The sequence below is a fragment of the Prenolepis imparis genome, unplaced genomic scaffold (genome assembly GCF_030444845.1).
Source record: "Prenolepis imparis isolate NDT839.2.m4 unplaced genomic scaffold, iyPreImpa1.0 SCAF_1, whole genome shotgun sequence".
Taxonomy (NCBI): Eukaryota; Metazoa; Arthropoda; class Insecta; order Hymenoptera; family Formicidae; genus Prenolepis; species Prenolepis imparis.
Genome location: NW_028141159.1, coordinates 16,159,445 through 16,178,491, shown reverse-complemented (window position 1 = coordinate 16,178,491; position 19,047 = coordinate 16,159,445). Strand labels below are relative to the sequence as shown.

General features: G+C 30.3%; 1 protein-coding gene across 4 annotated transcripts in view; it reads right to left on the bottom strand.

Moving 5' to 3' along the window:
- Positions 1-158: 158 nt before the first annotated feature.
- Tws (protein phosphatase 2 regulatory subunit tws) overlaps positions 159-19,047 on the bottom strand; it is a 32,664-nt gene continuing 13,775 nt past the window's right edge. The window contains exons 2-11 of one of the 4 annotated variants that reach the window (XM_083031755.1): positions 16,428-16,739; positions 12,065-12,187; positions 6,904-6,969; positions 6,551-6,648; positions 5,629-5,907; positions 5,243-5,420; positions 4,767-5,101; positions 4,359-4,574; positions 4,118-4,285; positions 159-4,029 (exon numbers count right to left, since the gene is read on the bottom strand). In XM_083031755.1, coding sequence (XP_082887881.1) covers positions 4,133-4,285; positions 4,359-4,574; positions 4,767-5,101; positions 5,243-5,420; positions 5,629-5,907; positions 6,551-6,648; positions 6,904-6,969; positions 12,065-12,187; positions 16,428-16,512 — 1,533 coding nt within the window. In that variant the 5' untranslated portion in view covers positions 16,513-16,739 and the 3' untranslated portion in view covers positions 159-4,029; positions 4,118-4,132. Of the gene's footprint in view, positions 4,030-4,117; positions 4,286-4,358; positions 4,575-4,766; positions 5,102-5,242; positions 5,421-5,628; positions 5,908-6,550; positions 6,649-6,903; positions 6,970-8,362; positions 9,322-12,064; positions 12,188-16,427; positions 16,740-19,047 lie in introns of those variants that run through there. The other 3 variants (XM_083031731.1, XM_083031748.1, XM_083031740.1) reach the window with 3 other exon arrangements.

The following is a 19,047-nucleotide window of genomic DNA, read 5'->3' as shown; positions in this document are numbered from 1 at the left end:
AAAGGATATTTTTTTAAGTTATTTTTATTTTTGAGAAACAAAAAGAAAAACAAAGAAAAAAAAAACGATAGCGCGATCACTTTATTTACGTATGAAGCTTTTCTCTTATTAAACGTGATACACGCTATGTTAGGGAGCTGTATAAAATAAAAATATAATTTGTACAGTAAAATTTATTGTTTTCCTCTGGTGTTATATATATATTTCAGTTTACATCGATGACATATGTCTCGTACCGTCGATGTCGTGATATTCTATTATTTCGCGTCCACGTTCCATCTTTTTTTATTTTTACATAAGACGATTGTATTCTCTTCAAGTATGCACGGGAAAAAAATGTTCGTTGCTCCTCGCGCAACGAAGATATGAAGAGAGAGACTCGACTATATGCGCTATAAAAAATCTTACATCCGTGTTATACCGTGATTATATTAATAAAAATAGAGCAATCTTCAATCTTTTTTGCTAATAGTGCAACGGCTCTTATTATCACATCGAGACAGATCTCGCGTGCCAAGGTTCTAATTATGTTTTTTAGCATCAATGAATGTTGATTGAAATTATTTCGTGTACGAATGCAATAATAATTGTAAGGTATTTTTATTGTTTTTAATGATTTTTTCGAACTTTACTTTTGACTTTCGTTAATGAACTTCAAATTTTGGAGATTTTTTGATCGAAGTCGCTCTCCACCTGGGAATAAAAATTCATATATAATCAAATATAGTCATATATAAAATATGTCTATATATTTTTTTCTTGTATACTCTCTATTCGTATGTACAGGAAAACTAATTGAAAAATAATTAGAATAATTTTCACATTTTTTTTTAAAGTTTGTTTTCAGATTTACTTTTTCTTTCTAAAAAAATAAAATCTAATTAGTTTTCATGTACATACGTGCAGAGATTATATAAAAGGAAGAAAAACATATAGACGTTTTTTTATATATCATTATATATATGTATTTATATTTGATTATGGACTTTTTTTATCGAGCAGTCCTTCTTTTCGGAATGTTTTATCTTGTCTTTAAGACTGTTCGTCGCGCAATATTATGTCATTTTAATCGCTTAACAAATTCAGTAATTTATATATGTATAGTCAAGCATCACACAGGCATCGCACTATCTACTTTGTCGAATCGGATTATTATATTTTGTAATCTATATATAGCAATTAAAAAAAAAAAGATAAATAACAGTGTCTCTACAAAATACATACATAATAATTTATAATTATATATCAATAGCAGCAAATTATCACATTTAAAAAAAATGAAACTGCATTTTGTTCAAGTATAAAACAAATTGTTCACGATTTTACTGTATATCTTACATCTTTTGTTAGTGTAACATATTACAGATTATATTTTGTATGTTCATGAATGTGTGTCTCATACTTCCAATGTTTTGTAATATCACACTTATGTGTTTCTGTTCATTCTGAGGAATTAAAACACTATTGCAAAAAGAACATAATACGCCATTTATTAACTCTAGGAATCGGCGCACATAATATCTTTCAATTATAACTTAGTGATATTTATGTGAAATCATTTAAATAGCATAATTATATAATAAAAGTCACAGTCAGAATGTATAATTTAAAACGAAAATTTTGAAATTACTAATATTATGCAGAATTTCTCGACAAATTATTAACAATTTAATCACAATTAAATCGCAATAAATTATAAAATTGGATCAATTTGAGGTATAACTACCGCGATGCGTATTCCTTCTTTAAAGAACTAATATCTATATTTGCTCTTATCAAAAAATAAAAGATCTTGAAAATTTGTTCAATATTGAAAAATTATTTGTATATCAAACTTATTAATTTTAAACTTTGATCATTTTTATAATTGGTAATCACCAAAGCAATTTTTTAATGAAGAAATTGCATTACTTTTAACATAAAAAATTACATTTTGTGTGCATATATATTTTTTCATTGTATTTCAATTTTGTTCTTATAAATCTGTAACTTTATTCTTACATTATCACGAAGCTGTTTTTTTTTCATATTATATAATTTATTTTAGAAATAGATTTATGCTATCACAATTTTCATATTTAAAACTCACACGCAAATGTTTTTGGTTGTACGTAATATAATATGCATCTTTATAAAAAAAAAATATGTATAATTTTTTTCTATTCTTGAAGAAATTTTTGTTAAAAACACTTTTATACGTAATATGAATGCAAATAATATTGGGAAATTCTAATATCGACTATGAAGCATAATTTAATGCATTCTTTTATAACTTCTGACGCATGTATCGCGATTCTATGATTGATTTTAAAAACTGAAATAGTTTACATATGTGTATTATTTTTTTTATTAGCGTTATCTATTATATTAGTTTGCTGAACTGTTTGTGTACATTTTGCATTAATATATTTTGTAGAGCATTTTATTATTATATTTTGTATACGTTATTTCAATATTCTTATATAATTATTGATCCTTGATATACCTTTAAAATATAATAAATAACTGTTATATAATTAGTTGATAAATTCAAAAGAATCTCAAATGATTAAAAAATTCAACATGTGAGTTTTCAATATGAACACTCTAGCTTTATGTTTTGAATATTTATCGAAGTTACATTATGCTGGTGTGTATATTATTCAGCAAATATATATTTTATTTATATAAACTCTGCAAGCCCAGCTTACCATCGTCAAATGCACTTTTAGGTTTATTTTATTCATGTATGAAATTGCTGCTTATATCCGTAGGAGAGTATAAGAGTGTCAATAAATTATTAATAAGAAAGATTAGAAAAAATCTGTATTCCATATCCATTCGATTTCCATTTACTCCCGATCGGGCAATTTTAGAAAATGACAATTGATATACATTGTTTTAAATCGGCGCCACTTATTGCTCGATACATTTAATGCAGCAACATTTAGTTTTTTTTTTTTTTTAGATACATAATGGAAGGAAAGATTGAATACTTTCCATTATTATTTTTGACTCGTATTGGCGACTGAGACAGACGATTGTTTAGTAAGAGTAATAAACTAACAAGAAAATAGGCCTATACATGTCTTTAACATGTCGTGACATTAAACTGTAGATAATTTGGACATATTAGTTTAATAAAATCGATCTTGCTGATAATGGTAACTGTATTGGCGACTATCATTATTTCAATTTTTGTAAGCAAAACTATATTCGTAAATATTATTTACTCTGTACTCTCGTACTTTAAAATCGCGTTCAGGTCGATTAGTAATTGCAAAGCAAAGGAAAATTAGCTTCTGCAATTTTTTTTTAATAGTTAACTGGAAAGTGCCATGTGATAATATAAAATTTATAATATTATAATAATTACAGATTAATCTCGTTGGCACGACTGATCTTTCATTTTTCTCGCGCTAGTTAGGCATTTAATTAAGAAAAACTTAAAATTTCATACCACATATTCATACTGATTATATATAAATACGAGCCAGCAAGTAATTCGTAATTCATGCTTGCCCTATTCACATCACTGTCCGTCTCACCAATGCGATAATCAAACACCTTGGTCTATAGTGATCACGTATAGACTGCACCGTACAATGGCACAATTTCTTTTTCTATAATACAAGCAAAAAATTACTAATTATTAGTATTTATAAATCATATTAACTGCCAACACGAGTCTGCGAATTAGATGAATCACATATTCTGCCGAATGCGTACGTCTCTTTCATCTGCAAATATATTTGAGCTAGCGAACTCGATAGCCTGGAGAGTTATGCGTATATCCCGTGTTTGCATCCCTTTTTTTTCAATATGCACAATATGTGCGCGACAAAGTATGAGGTGCAATCCTGTATGTTTATGTGTATATAGCATGTATGAATGTGAGCTGCGTGGACGGCGCTACGTACACCACTCCTCGGTCAGTCAACCACTGACAGACTAGCAGTCAACTATCGTCAGTATTCGGACACCCGTGGTTGCATTGGGAGCTTTCAGTTCAACGTGCCTAGCTCACGTCAATATGTACCGTTGTATAATCTTTAACAAATTAAATTGATTAATGTCAAATCGAATATAATGAAAGTTTCAATCCATCGGTTTGTAATATTCAAATTTTTAGACGTACTTGCATACAGATGTGCTAGAGTTTGTCTTGGAATAGGAAGAGATTGTTCGTAGCAGCGACAGCCACCACATTTTCAGATGGATGCCATGCAGTGTGAAGTATTTTTTTATTGAAGTCCAGACAGTCAACACTAATCTCATCCTTCTTGCGCTTACCACCAGTGCATACCTATATAGCACATGAATGTAAATTCTCGAGTATACAAGTCCCTATGAATAAAACATCTTAAGAATGTACTAACCTTTCTCGGTTTTAGGAGTGTTTTTGGTTTGGCAATGTCGCGTGCTGCCTCTAAAGTAAGATCGCGTTTGGTCGTACGATCGAATACTCTAAAGAAATTGTTATACGAGCCCGTCATGATAGCTGAGTCATTACCACTCCAACAACATTCAAACTTGTCGAAGATGCAGTCATTTTCGTATAATGAACATAATTTTGATCTTAAGTATTCATGAACCTATCGTAACAAAATTATATTAGTGAATATGTATACATATACAGAGAACAATATATATTTCCTACGAGGTAGTGGTATTTATATTATATAAAAAAGAGAATTGTGTAATGAGATATGAAATGAAATTTAAGATGAGACACATCGACAATGATATAAGAAATATCGCTTTCCTTATGAATATCACAAACTTACAGGGTAGCATTCGATCGGTTTCGTCTCCATTTGTAAATCCCACACTTTCACACTGAGGTAGTCTCTACTAATCATGTATCTTCCAGAATTACTGAGCTTTACATCACTTATGCTTGAAATAATTTCAGAGAAAAAACTTCTATTAGTTGGATCTTCCGGCTCCTCGAAGAGTTTGCTATGTTGATCGCAAAGAGCAGCAGATCTCATATCGCAAAGTCTAATAGTTCCCTTGCTACTACTGTATACCAACACATTGCATTCTGCAGGATGAAATTCCGCTGCAGTTATAACTTCCGTTAATTCTTCCATATTAGTTGGTTTAATGTCTACTATATCTGTATGCTATGGTTAAGAAAATTATATCTGGAAATTTGATCTTGTATTTTATTATAGAAAATATATTAAAATACTAAACACGCATAATAACATATATGCGCGCGTATAATAATATATATACGCGTTTAAAGAAAGGATACTAAAACTCTGGTCAGTTATCTCAAGGTGCCAAAGATTAATTCTAAGATCATCAGCACTGAGGTATGTCTCTTGATCACTGTTGACACTTATACTGTTTATGTGATAGGTGTGCGCATTGGCAAATATTCTCCTTGGTGATGCCTCCACCATCAACTCCATTGGTTTTATGGTTGGCACCTATATATAAAACGTAATAATGTATCAGAGAAATCTTATAATTATATTATATATATATTTCTCTATATATCTCTCATATTTCTCATAAATATATTCTCTAATTAATTAATTAAATATCTATATATTTTGTAATTAAAAATTATATTTCTCTATCTGCAACATATATGCATGAAAAATTATTAATACAATCAACTAAAAATATATTTACCCTCAAGGCAGTGATGCAGGCAGGATCACGGATCGCACCATTTTCCTCCTTAGTATTATACCCCTCTACTCTTTTATCTCTCTCACTAACTTTCCATAACTTGATTGTTTTATCGTTTGTGGAGAGTAAAAAGTGGGCAGGGTTTTTTCTTTTTAGCCATCTAATTTTATTAATTTTTTCTTCTATCTCTAATGATTTTAGGTAATCAAATTCAGGCTCATGGCTCTGGAAGGTACTATACACGTTGTATTCGCCTCTTCGTGGTATACTGTTTTTACTCTGTACAAATAATTATTGTTTATGCAATTTATTATTTTAATAGCAGATATTTTATCTTATCGATACAATTATAATATTTCAAATATCATGCTTGGAAGTTTATGATTATTTAATTTTGTAATATCCATCTATAATCATTCAATTATCAAACTTGAGAAAGTTTTTAACTGTCTAATATCTTATAATATATTATATCTAACCATTTTATCAATGTCATCTTACAAGCTCAAACGATAGCGTGTACCTTTAATAGGCTTACTGAAGAGCTATTTCAACTCAATAGAAAATAGGACAGATACCAGATTACTAACTAAATGTTACATAAGATTTGTAAGGATGATACAAATACTTGTGTCTAGCTTACTTATAACTGACTTATAAATATTGAAAATAATAATACAAGATCTCTTGATATAAATATATAAATAGTATTTTTTCTTGCTATCTAAAACGTTATCAATGGAGTACATTATATTGTAACTAAAATATCAATATTAACATATATTAAAATGTATTAGAATTATTAATATCTATATGTTATTTTTGGATTCTTTAAACAATGTAGAGTAATAAATATAGAATAGAAAATAGATATAAAATTTGTATCTATTTTTTAAAATTTTACAATAAATTTAGCACTTACAATGGGGTCTCTCTGAAAAATGACAACACGTCCACCCTTATCCCCTGTTGCAAGGAGATCGCCATCATGGTTAAATTCAACGCACGAGATTATATCAGCTGTAATAAAAATATAACTTTTATGTATATAAACAGTTTTTGCGGAGCATATATTTTGTGATTGTATAAGCACATAATAATAGAGAATAAGAATATGAACAAATCAAAATCAATTTTATATCTCAATAATATATGCAAAGCTCTGATTCGTGACTATAGTTCTTTACTTTATTTTGGTATGTGTAAACTGATAAGATAAAAGACAAGATAAGAGAAAAGTCTGTTTCTCAAGTTAAGCAAACAGGTCAAACTTACCTTCTGTAACATCGTCTTCTAAAGTCCCCTTGACTTGCGAGAAACACCACTGTATGTCACCATTACCTGTAATATAAAATATAAAGGGATTATAAAATATTCATCTCCTTTTGCTCTGTTGTTTTAGATATTAATATATGATAGTCGATGTTTAAAAAAAAATTTTTTATAATATTCATTTTATAAATATCATAATCAGAGACATCGGTGCATTTCAGTCTTTTGTCGCTAGTAATTTGTAAAGCTTGCAATATGTTATGACAGACAAACAAAAGAAATCAAAACAAAGAAAATGCAAGAATAGGATATGAAAAGATTTATACAATGTATACTATTCCAATTCGTCATTTTATAATAAAATATGCATTAAAGCAGAGGACAACTTTTGGATAAGTAAAATATATATTAACAATAGTTCTTTATGTACAACATTTCTTTGCACATTTTTTTAAACACAGATAGATTTGATCCATCTTTTTTTCTTTGAAAAGAAATTTTTTAACACAATGCAATACATATATACTACTCCAATTTATTATTTTATAATAAATTTAATTTTTTTTAAATTTACTATTTATATAGAATTTTAAAATCGAATATTATTCTCAACATAACAAGCTACATATATGAAATGTTTAAATAGTCAACTCATACACAATCTACTTGGAAAAATAACAAATAGCAAATGATTTAATTTAATAATGTTCTACTTTAATCTTGTATATCGAGTGATAGTTTCCATCTATAATATTCAAAGTAGTGTGCAACATTTTTGCCAATACCGAGTATCTAAGATTCTCAATTCTCCACGTGCAATCGCACGAAACAAAGAAGAAAACACAGCCTCTCGCTAGCGTCGCTTGTTATTTCGCAAAGCGGGTTAGATGATGAAAATAAAAAATTCACGCGTAAAAATTACGCGGCCGAATTAAAGCGAAACAAGAAAGACAGAGGGAGAAAAGCGATGCGATTGAATATTCAGCGGAAAAGAATAAAACAAAAAATCGTCATCCCGATGCACCTGCGATGCACCGAACACGAGTGTATTAGCTTGGCGTTCTCCAATTTAATTCACCGAGCCTTGTAGACTGCGATAAAAAAATTTGCGAAATTATAAAAGCGATGTTACATCAAGCTGGAAAAAAAAAAAAAAAACGCTGCTGTATATATAAATAAAAAATAAAAACAAAAAAATAAGGTTGCAAAATCGCGTTTTTAGATCATTTTTTTGGGAAGCACGCTGTTACATTATATACAGTCTAAGCGGCGGGAAGCGAAGGGACACGAATGAAGATGGCTGGCACGGAGTCCTCCTGCGAAGGTCGCGCAGATATGATACGGAATGCAGAGAAAGAAAGAGAGAGAGAGAGAGAGAGAAAGAGAGAGAGAGAGAGAGAGAGAGAGAGAGAGAGAGAGAGAAGAAAACAGACGGAAGTGAAAGAGGTGAAAGTAAGCCTACTTGAAGTTTCGGCGTAATCCATCGTGTTTCTAGGCCGCCGCCGCCGCCGCCGTCGCCGCCGCCGCTGCTGTCGTCGCCGGCGACGAGCACATAGAGAAGAAGTGTCTGGGCCCCCCCGCGCGCACCGGGAGAATCCGGAGTGTGTCGGGCGAGAAGGCGCGAGGCGCGAAGGATGCGCTTTTTATTATTCGAGGTAGAGGCGAGGAGAGGATCGGAGGCGTAGGCGAGTCAACGTTCTACGTTCTCTGATGTGGGTGAAGGTTCGCTTCTCGCCAGCGATGAGGCGAGGAGGCGAGGAGGCGAGCTGCCCAGCAGGAGCGGCGACGCGCCGTATAGTAATGAGAAAGAACGCGTACGTCGCGTACACAACACCGTGTATCGGCGTGGGTGTATATATACCTGTATACACTGAACACACTCGCGCCGGTTTACAAACAGCCGCGAGATCAGGGCTGATCGGAGCCTCGCTACTTACCGGCCATCTCGCATACACGAGGGGGACAGACAACACGGACAAACACGGGGAGAGAGAGATATTGCCGTTCCGCACGCGGGTTTTATGTATCACTCCCGGGGAGAGAGACAGACGACGAGGTTTCACGGGCGCGGATAGGCATGTATCGCGCGCACGCCGGTGGTGACGAGACTGACGAGACTGACGAGGGGAAGCGTTCGTTACACGGAGAACACGCGGCCGCCCGGGCTCCCTGTCACATATTTCCCGTCGACCGCCTTTGCCGTTAAAACGCTCCCGGAGTAACACGGTTTTCCCAATGGCGGAAGTTCATAGGCGCATAACCGCACAACACGGCGAGTGACGTCACTGCGCAGCCAGTTTCTCTATCTTCGCGGTAACCACCATCTTACATGCGGCGCTTGGGGATGCGCCGAGTCTGCGCGAACGCCGGCCCGACGATTCACGAGGGTGGCCGAGCGAGCGCGAGCGTATGCAACGCGGGAACGTTTGAATGTGCTAATTATCGGAGATGCTTCTCTTTCCCTCTCTTTATTAATATAATCCGTGTCGCGTGCGATAGGAAATATATTATTGCGAAAACATATTCTCAAGAAGGAGATGGAGTTGTTTTCAATTATATATTAGACGAAGATGCCATCTCTTTAAGCTATTTAGCTTGTAAATATGTATTTTCTCTGTGTTCAGTATATTAAATTAAGATATCATAAATTATACTTTTAATAAGAATTCTTTAAATTACAGCATATATATGATGTAAAAAGAATTTGTACTGAAAAAAGCTATTGAAATAGAAATTATTTTTATGATAATAAGGTAACTATCCAAATGTATCCCCTATGATTGGCCAGTTTTAAACCTTTATATATAAAAAAATCGTTTGAAATTAAAAATCACAAATATTTTTATATTATTTATTATTTAATTTTTTAATAACTTTCTCATAATAAATATTTTGATTCTTAATTTTGAGGCATCTTATGTATTATAAATCTTATATTTTTTTTTGTTTAGCGAAATCATATAAAGCAAAGAGAACTGAAACATTCAAATGAAATGCACAATGTTTTGAAATAATGTTTGCATAGAAAATAGTAACCGATGCAAGTAAGTCGATACGATGTAAGGTGCGCAATGCATATTTTCTTTTGTCATGTAGTTCATTTTAAGAGCATTTTCGCATTCAGCAAAATGCGTCGTCGAATAATAAATCGTCATACATTTTTAGACACAACGTATCTGCGTCTTTTTTCAGATTTTTTCGTTATTACTTAAAAATTTGCGCGAGTTAAAAATCGTATTCACAAATATAATCTCTTAAAGCTTTTCACTCTCACGCTATCAATAATGTAATTTCAATAAAAAATTTTGTTGAAAAAATTATATCTATATATATCGCTGAAAGAGAGAAAAAGAGAAAAGGAGTATGTATGTGTGCGTATATCAAGATATTCCTTTTCAATTCAAACAAAGGCTTAATAATTAAAATACAATACAATGATAAAGAGATTGCACTTGATTATTCATATGCATGTTAAATATTAAAATTATCTTTGGAGAAGAAATTGAAAACGTTTGAATCTATGGCCGGTATTCATCATAGTCCGTTCTTATTTCAAGACCGTCTTAAGTAATGTCTTAAGATGCAAATACGGCTCTGTGATTGGTTAATCACATCTTAAGATTGTACTTAAGACATTCTTAAATATAAGAACCGACTATGAATACCGGCCTAGGATTCTAGAATTATATAGTAATTATCTTTTTCATGATATAATTGATTAAGGGTAAGTTTTCAAATATGACTCTCCCAATATCGCATAATATCAAATGACACACATCGAAATAGAGATAATTTCACAAAAATATGTTGCACAAAATGCTTGCATCTGATATCAATTAATGTCTACACAACACGAGATAAATATATATTTTTAATCGTTGATATTTATCAATATACAAACATTAACACACAACTCTTCAAGCTCGACTTTGAAGAGACTTGATCATGATTCTGAGCTTGTCATCCTGAAGAGCTTTCGCGAATCATGTTAAAGCATTTACCTAAGAGCTCCGTTAACTTGTCGTGCAATTCCTCGAGGGACGAAAACAAAGGCGTATTCCTTCGCAAGTGCGTGAATGTCTTAGAAGCACGAATCTTCGATCGATTCATTCTCAATGCGAAAAATCTGAAGGACTGATTACCGTTCGTAAGTTCATCCACAAAACTGAAAGGCGCTTATCGATTAATCAATTATAACGACTTGGCGCTCGGCAACTGATTTTTCACGAGTAAAATACCATACGAGACTGTCTCTGAATGGTACCAAGTGCATATAAGCTTGTACGAGACATGAAGCTCTCTTTGCGGAGCATGTTAGAGGCGTTCTGTTAATAAGTTTGTACTAACGAGATTGTATCTCCATTAAAATTCGACACGCATGCACTGATAATATTTCACACATTCAGAATAATGTGACCAAAAAATTGGGATACTCTTGTCATAAGGACACAAATGCAATCTACAGATTGTGTTTATTATTACTATTTATGTGTTAGATGCAATTTTGAAATCACATATAATCCAATGACTTTTCAATGAGAATATTCATTTGTATTCACAAAATTATTTTTGAACATAAAAAATAATTATAAAAAGTTTTAATTGATTTAGTGTGAAACTACAAACATCGACAGATTCAATAAGTTTTCACAAAAAATCGCCATCATTTAATGTCAGTGTTATTTAAAAATAATAAAATGCAATGTATTAATAATTTTTTTCCACAAGCGACACTGAATATATTATTATATTTTATATAATACTATATATGTATACATATTTTTTTTCCAGGAAAAATTGACCAGGATCCGTTATTAAAAAATATTAAATAAATATTTTAAAAAATATTAAAAAATATTGGTTTTCTTGGATACCCTGTGTATGTATATGTATGTATAAATTGTTTAAACACTTCTACACATACAACATAAAATTGTCCTCGAATTTGATTATCAAAATGCTTCAAGAGAAAGAGTTATATTTGGAGAGAGAGTTATTCTCTCTTTATATCTATATTCAAATAACGTCAAAGCAAATGTTACGACTGATCGTGAAAGTAAATCACTTTATATCAAGACGTTTACAGAATAAATATCGTACGCATCGCGACTCTATAATACATCCTCTGTCTTTTAAAAGTCTTTCAACAGATCTTAGTACTCACGGAAATAATAGCGGTCAGCGCAATTATTCGCGTTCTTTGTGTCCTTCCGTCTGGGTGCCATGCGACGAACTATATTTTGATTTAAATCAACAACAACAGCTTTTCTCTTAACACGTATACGAGCTGATGTATACATCCTCGTATTAGCAACTTTACTTCGGCAACGCGATAATCGCGACGTTTAAATCTTCCTTCACCACAGTTCTAACGAGTTTTCAGTTTTCACCGTGCAATACCGATCTCGAAGAAGTTTACTAATCGGCTGCCAAACACGAAACCTCTCCGGCGAAACATACATTCGACAGTCGGGTATACAAACTTTATTTATTTACGTTTTTATTAACGGGAAATTAAGAGGAAGGGATAAAGATTCTCCTTGGTATATTAGATATACTGTTCTACATACACAAGCTGGATCGACAACAAATGCAACTGAAAGAAAGATAACTTGTCGTATAAGAATAAATTAAAAATATAGAACAAATTTTTTTTAATACGAAGCGAGAAAATAAACTGTGAAATTAATAACATACATATTTACTCATTTTTAAGCTTGAATGACCTTTAACAATCTTGCGTCATCGCTTTTCTTGTCGACTTCATCTTAAAGAATTATATAAATATAAAGTATGGAGATAAATTTTAATTTTTTTACTAGACGGAATTTTATATTTTTAATATATATTTTAATAACTACTATCAAAATAATGTATAATACTCGATAATATAATACAAGGCGACTAGAAATCATTCAAACTTAAAAAAGCATATATTTAAATATGTCATCAATTTTTCTAATTTCAAAGTCCATTTTATATCAATATAAATTTATATATTTATATATTAATATATTTATAATAAATTTTCCATTTTTCAAAATTAATATTTTCAAAAACAAAGCTTTTGTATAAAAAAGTTTTATTTTATATTTTCGATTTATTTTTATACAGAAAATTATTTTCTTTTCGAAAGTGTTAAGTTTTCCAAGTTAGTTTGTAAAGCAGATTATTTGAAAACTAAAAGATAATATACAAGCCAAGAAAAAAAGCCAAGAAAAAGAATGAAGAAACAGATAATATTATTGAAGCTGTATTAATACACGTTTAAATAAATGGAAATAGTCTTTAAATTAACGACTTTAAATTAAATTACAGACTGAATATTTATAATATATGTAAGCAATTTACATTTTCCATATAAAATACAATAGTTATTTGAGAAAAAAGATGCCTTTTTTAGCGTTCTAGTAGTGATATGAAATATAGGAAGCTTTAAAAATATATCAGGATATCAAAGAGTGTTTAAAAATTGATGTACAAATAGGAAATTTAATAAAATTCTGCTATTATTTAGAAAAATTTAATTAGAAACAAATCTAATTTCGTCAATACATAATAAAAAGTAGCATAAGTTTGCACAAATAAAAACTTTTAATTTAACGAAAAAAATAAACTCGTGCTAAACTCACATTCATAAAAAAAAAAGTTTTTCCAGCTTTAAATTGAAAAAAATATTAAATATTGTATTTCTTATTTCATAATTATGTACATATATATATTCATAATTATCTTATATCATAATTATATATAATTATGTACACTTATGTCAACGGTATCGGTGAAAATTATTGGAACTGCATTTTTGAGCAAAAAACTATTGTATAATAATTTGTCTGAGATTTTCGCTGTGTAGCTAATTAAATAGCACATAAAAAGTTCTCAAAAGTCTAAAAAAATAAATTTACAAAAATGGTTACACACGCACACATACACAACGTATTTATAAAAAATGTACTAAATATTTTAGGAATATATTAGGAGAATACTCATTAAAATAAATACAACTTAATAATGTTGGTCCAAAAACCATTTATTTCGGAGTTATAAGTCGTACAATTTTTTTTACATAAAATTAGTAAAATTACAGTATAAATAAGTTACAAATTATAAAATTTTTTTATAGAAAATATCTGTATATATAAATAATGTATGTTTTTTATTTACTTTTATAATACGGCATATATATTATTCATTAATTTTCATTGTCATTTATTTTGACTATCATTTTTTCTAAAGCGATAAAATATTAATCTTGTATAAAATATTAATCTTGTATAAAATATTAATCTGTGTATGTGTGTTATTCGAGAAATGGCTAATATTTACATAAATTCTGAAATAACAGATATGCATTTCATATATAGCAAAGCAAATGGTAATGTTATACAAACAATACGCTTGTATCAAGAAGTTTATCCGAACAGCAGACAGCAGGAAAATGTTTTCTAAACTTTATCACAACGTTTACAAAACAATGAGAAATTTAAATCCAATTTATTTAATTGTGATAGATCACGATTCGTCATTATTTTTTTTAATTAGAAGAAAAAGTTTTATAAAAAATCGAATAGAAATCTAGAGCGTCCTGTCAAAAGATCGCTTTGCAAGAAAATATGAGCCGTGTAGAGAATATTTTAAATGATCAATTGTTGCATTCTTATCATCTTAAACCATTCAGACTTTTATCAAAGATTTTTAAACAAATAATATTTTTATAATTGACTCCTCAATCGATAGTTAAAAGACCCATATTTCTTATTTTTTATTTATTGATGATTTACTGATATTTCACCGGAGATGGAACGAATTTAAATTTATTAGACTTTTATATGTAAAGATACATAAGGAATATAATGCATATCAATAATTTAAAAAGCTATGCTGTGCCAATCAATTTACATCTTTATTGAATTAAAACAAAAGAATTGTCTAAAAGATGAATGTATAAGAGATAAATCTGGAATCTCTCTTTGAATGTATACGATCTTTTATGAATAATGTGCCGAATTATAATCGAAATATGTATGGAACAGGGGAATAGCTGTTATAAATCAAATTAATTTATGTTACAGATAAATATACTACACGCCAATATTACTGCGATTCAGGCTTCGCAATTGCCCGTCTTAATGGCGGACTCAATTCAATATCTGTAAGTTCTTTAATTTTTTTAACTTATGCTATTTTTTATATTATTGACTTATAATTCCGAAATAAATAACTTTTGAATCAATGTTTGTTTTAGTTATGAAAAATCATCTTTTCTTAAATTATATTACGTTTCTCAACTAATTCGAAGTATATATATATGTATATGCTCTCGTGCTTGCGTTGTGTAACTTTATGTGTGTGTAATTAATCGCTTTTTATATGAGTGAGTATGACAATAAGCTATAATAATTAGCTAATATTGATTAGCTAATAACATATTTTAATGCATACTATTTAATTATTTTTAAATAACAATAATTTAAATAGTTGATTAATTATGTCATTTAATTTATTAAATCTAATGTTAAAATTTGTTATTAGTCAACTTATCAGTATTAACTGATTCTCTCAATGTATCTACGTAGTACCTATATATAAAAAGCAAATTAAAATCCGCTATGTAATAAAAATAAATATCATATAACTTGTGAAAATCAATCAAACATATGATGAGTTGGTACATGTATATAAATATAGTTACGGGTGTGAACGCGCGAGTTCTACGTGATATCATTGGTCACAACTTTGATCGCTTATAATTTAAAACTGTGACTTCGACATTTTCTTTTTAAGATTTTCGATTATATTTTATTTCCACACAGTTGAAAAATTTGTGTTAAATTTAACAAATATCACATGTCCCAAACGGTCCACAGAAATTTTTGTGTTAATTTAACATAATACGGATATGTTAAATGGTGACACAAATATTGTGTTAATATTTTAACATAAAATAAATGCAAACTTCAAATAAACTTAAAATAAATTTTGTGTAAAATTAACCCAGTTTTAATGTAAAAATTAAATAAAAAAATTGTTAATTTTACATTTTATTACCCCCACTTATATTATAAAGTAAAATTAACATTTTTTTCTGTGAATTTTAACAGATAAATCTTGTCACTAATAATACGGAACATATTAATTGTGTAAAATTAAAAATAGATATATACATTGTGTTATTTTTACACTTTTTTTAGTTGTTTTAATAATTTAACATTTGAGTTCAATTAACATAACAACAATATGTTAAATTAACACATGAATGTGTTAAATATTTAACACAAAAATTTTAACGGGGACCGTTTTTAACAAGAAAACACAAATTTTCCAACTGTGCAGGATATTAAAGTATTGTACGATAATTATGAAATATTCTCAATGAGTGCATTGTGTGTATTAATTCGAGTATAAATTTTAATTTTAATTCGGGGAAATAAAGCAATTTTATATTAAACAAATGTTCAGGAAAATAAGAGTTTTGCCTATCTGAAAAAATTGGAAGATATAGAGATAAGATGTGATAGACTCACCGGCACGTTTGTTGACAGCCGTATTGATCATGGAACCGAGTTTCGTGAGGCTGGACTGCCTCATGATGTTGGAGGGGCTCTTCATCCGTTTGGACGGTGGTACCGGAATCGGGGCAGTCTTGGCTCGTGCCAGGATGGCACTGCCGTTCCGGCGATTGCCGTTTGGACTTGAGCCGGGGGACCGCTGAGGCGGTGCCCCCCATAGACCCACGACACCGGCGTGACGCGTGGTGACACCTCGCTAATCTTAGCTTCCTGCCAGCTGTTATCCTCGTGGCCGCTTCAGCTTCCACTTTCGTCACCTTGTCCTCGCTGGAAAACGAGATCTCTTTTGTTTATATTTTTTTACAACATTTGCGATCGATTGAAACTTATTACATTGAATAATGCGCGTTTGCCACACGCCCTAACAGTACACAGAGAGAATTTTCTCTTAGAATTTACCCTGAAAATCATGGTAATCGTGGGATCTATCACAATAAAATATAAAACATGTTTAATTAATTTTACTAAACTGCATAGTAAGTGTAGATATATTATTATTTTTATTGTGATAAATATTAATCAGAGAAATTCTCATAATATTGTAAATTCTAAGAGAAAATTCTCTTCGTGTATAATTAACAATTTACTATGTGTATAATTAACAATTTATTAATCAATTCGTACAGCAATTTTTGGTAATCAATAATAAAGAAAATACTTGACTATATTGTCTTCTAAAAAGAAAAAGAGCTGATATTTAATGTAAGAGTAAAACACTATTGCTGGAGAAGAGAATAGGATCAGATATTTAACACTAATTTTTGTTATCCCGACGAATCTCGTGGTTTAAGTGGCAAGATTACTGTATGAGCTAATTTGCAAACGGATCACATTCACGGTTGTTCTCCATTTTAACAAAAGATAAAGGTAGATATTATAGAAGAATTAAAGATCGAATAACAATCAAATTACATTATTCAACAATCATCGGTTCAACAGCGACTTCTAGTTTTAATTTTCTATTATTTTTAGAAGAAAAATCGTTATTATATATTGAGAATAATTTATTTTTATCACAATAAAAATATGCAGTGAGACGTTGCGATTCATCATTTTGTTTAAGATTGGTGACATTAGCGACAAAAGTTGCAATTAGAACAAATTACATTACCAATAATGAGAGTATATCATATACAAACAGAACGTAATACATGAGATCGAGCATTGTTGAAGTAGATAAATCTTTGCGCACACATTTAGCATGACAAAGCGTAAGAGATATAACATATCCATTGAGATATAATTAAATTTGTGTAACAATTCTTACGGTACACTATTCCGTCCGTTCCATACACCGGTCTATCTCTACGAATAAGTATGCATTTGCACGTGCCAGCAATGAATCGTATGGTTGGACATTAAGATAGAATTTATTCCCTCCCATACATATACAGGGTGTTAAAAAAGTGGCGGATACACTGTATAGGGGTGAATTCCTGAGGTTATTTGGAGACGATTTTTCCTCAGTGAAAATGTCGAGGCACCAATAATTTTCGAGTTATAAGTAATTGAAAATAAAGGGCTTTTCGTAAACTAAGTATTGTGGAATTAAAATATTAACAAAACTACATTCTTCAATTAATTTCAAGTCGACTTTAATTTAATAGAATTTTAATTTAAGGCTTAGTTACCAAGATATATGATGGCAAAAATTGGGAGCTTGCAAAGAATGATGACTTCTCTCGACATTTTCGTTGAGGAAAAATCGTCTCCAAATAACCTCAGGAATTCACCTCTATACAGCGTATCCGCCACTTTTTTAACACCCGATATATCATTAATACGAAGAAAAACGGATTTAAAATTTTATGTGAGCAATTCTGTCTTGACCTCGATAGATTTGGATATTTTCGTTATTTTCGTCGATTAAAGCTTTTCGAATTTTAATCATCGAAGACATTTTGATTACAGAAAGCTTAAAACTCAAAATAGCATAGAAAGAAAATATTTGATTAAAAATGTAATTTAATGCATAATTATTAAACTTTTAATTTGTAATGTTTGATTATTTTATATACGTCACTTTTAATATTTATCTAATCGATACCATACTACTTCGGGGAAAACATATAAAAGCAGCTAAAAATGTTAATGTAAAAAAGTAGATTATAGAACGAGAAAAGCAATTATGGAACAACTGCTGATGTGTCATAATATTTATCGTGTGCGTAGATCGCAATAACGAAATGATATTACATCGCTAGCATTCTAATTCCTTGTGTCAATAATTTTTATATTTTTTCTAGATGTTATAGTTTTCCACTTTTTAAAGATTACGCATAAAATGTCATCGAATGATAGTCTTAATTTTTTCTTAAAATCTTCATCACATAACTCATATTCACGGCTTGCCAGCAATTTTCATTTATTAAATTGAAGCCACACATTCCACATCACATTCCTAATATTCATCCCCGTGCTGTCGTCAACATTAAGTTATCCTGTATTTGTGCTATTATTAATCTTATGAAAGTTTATGATAAAAGCGGAAATACTTTTCACTGACCAAATATCATAATTAATATCTATGTAGAAATTAATTTTTTTAATTATATGAAACTTTTATGTAAAATGT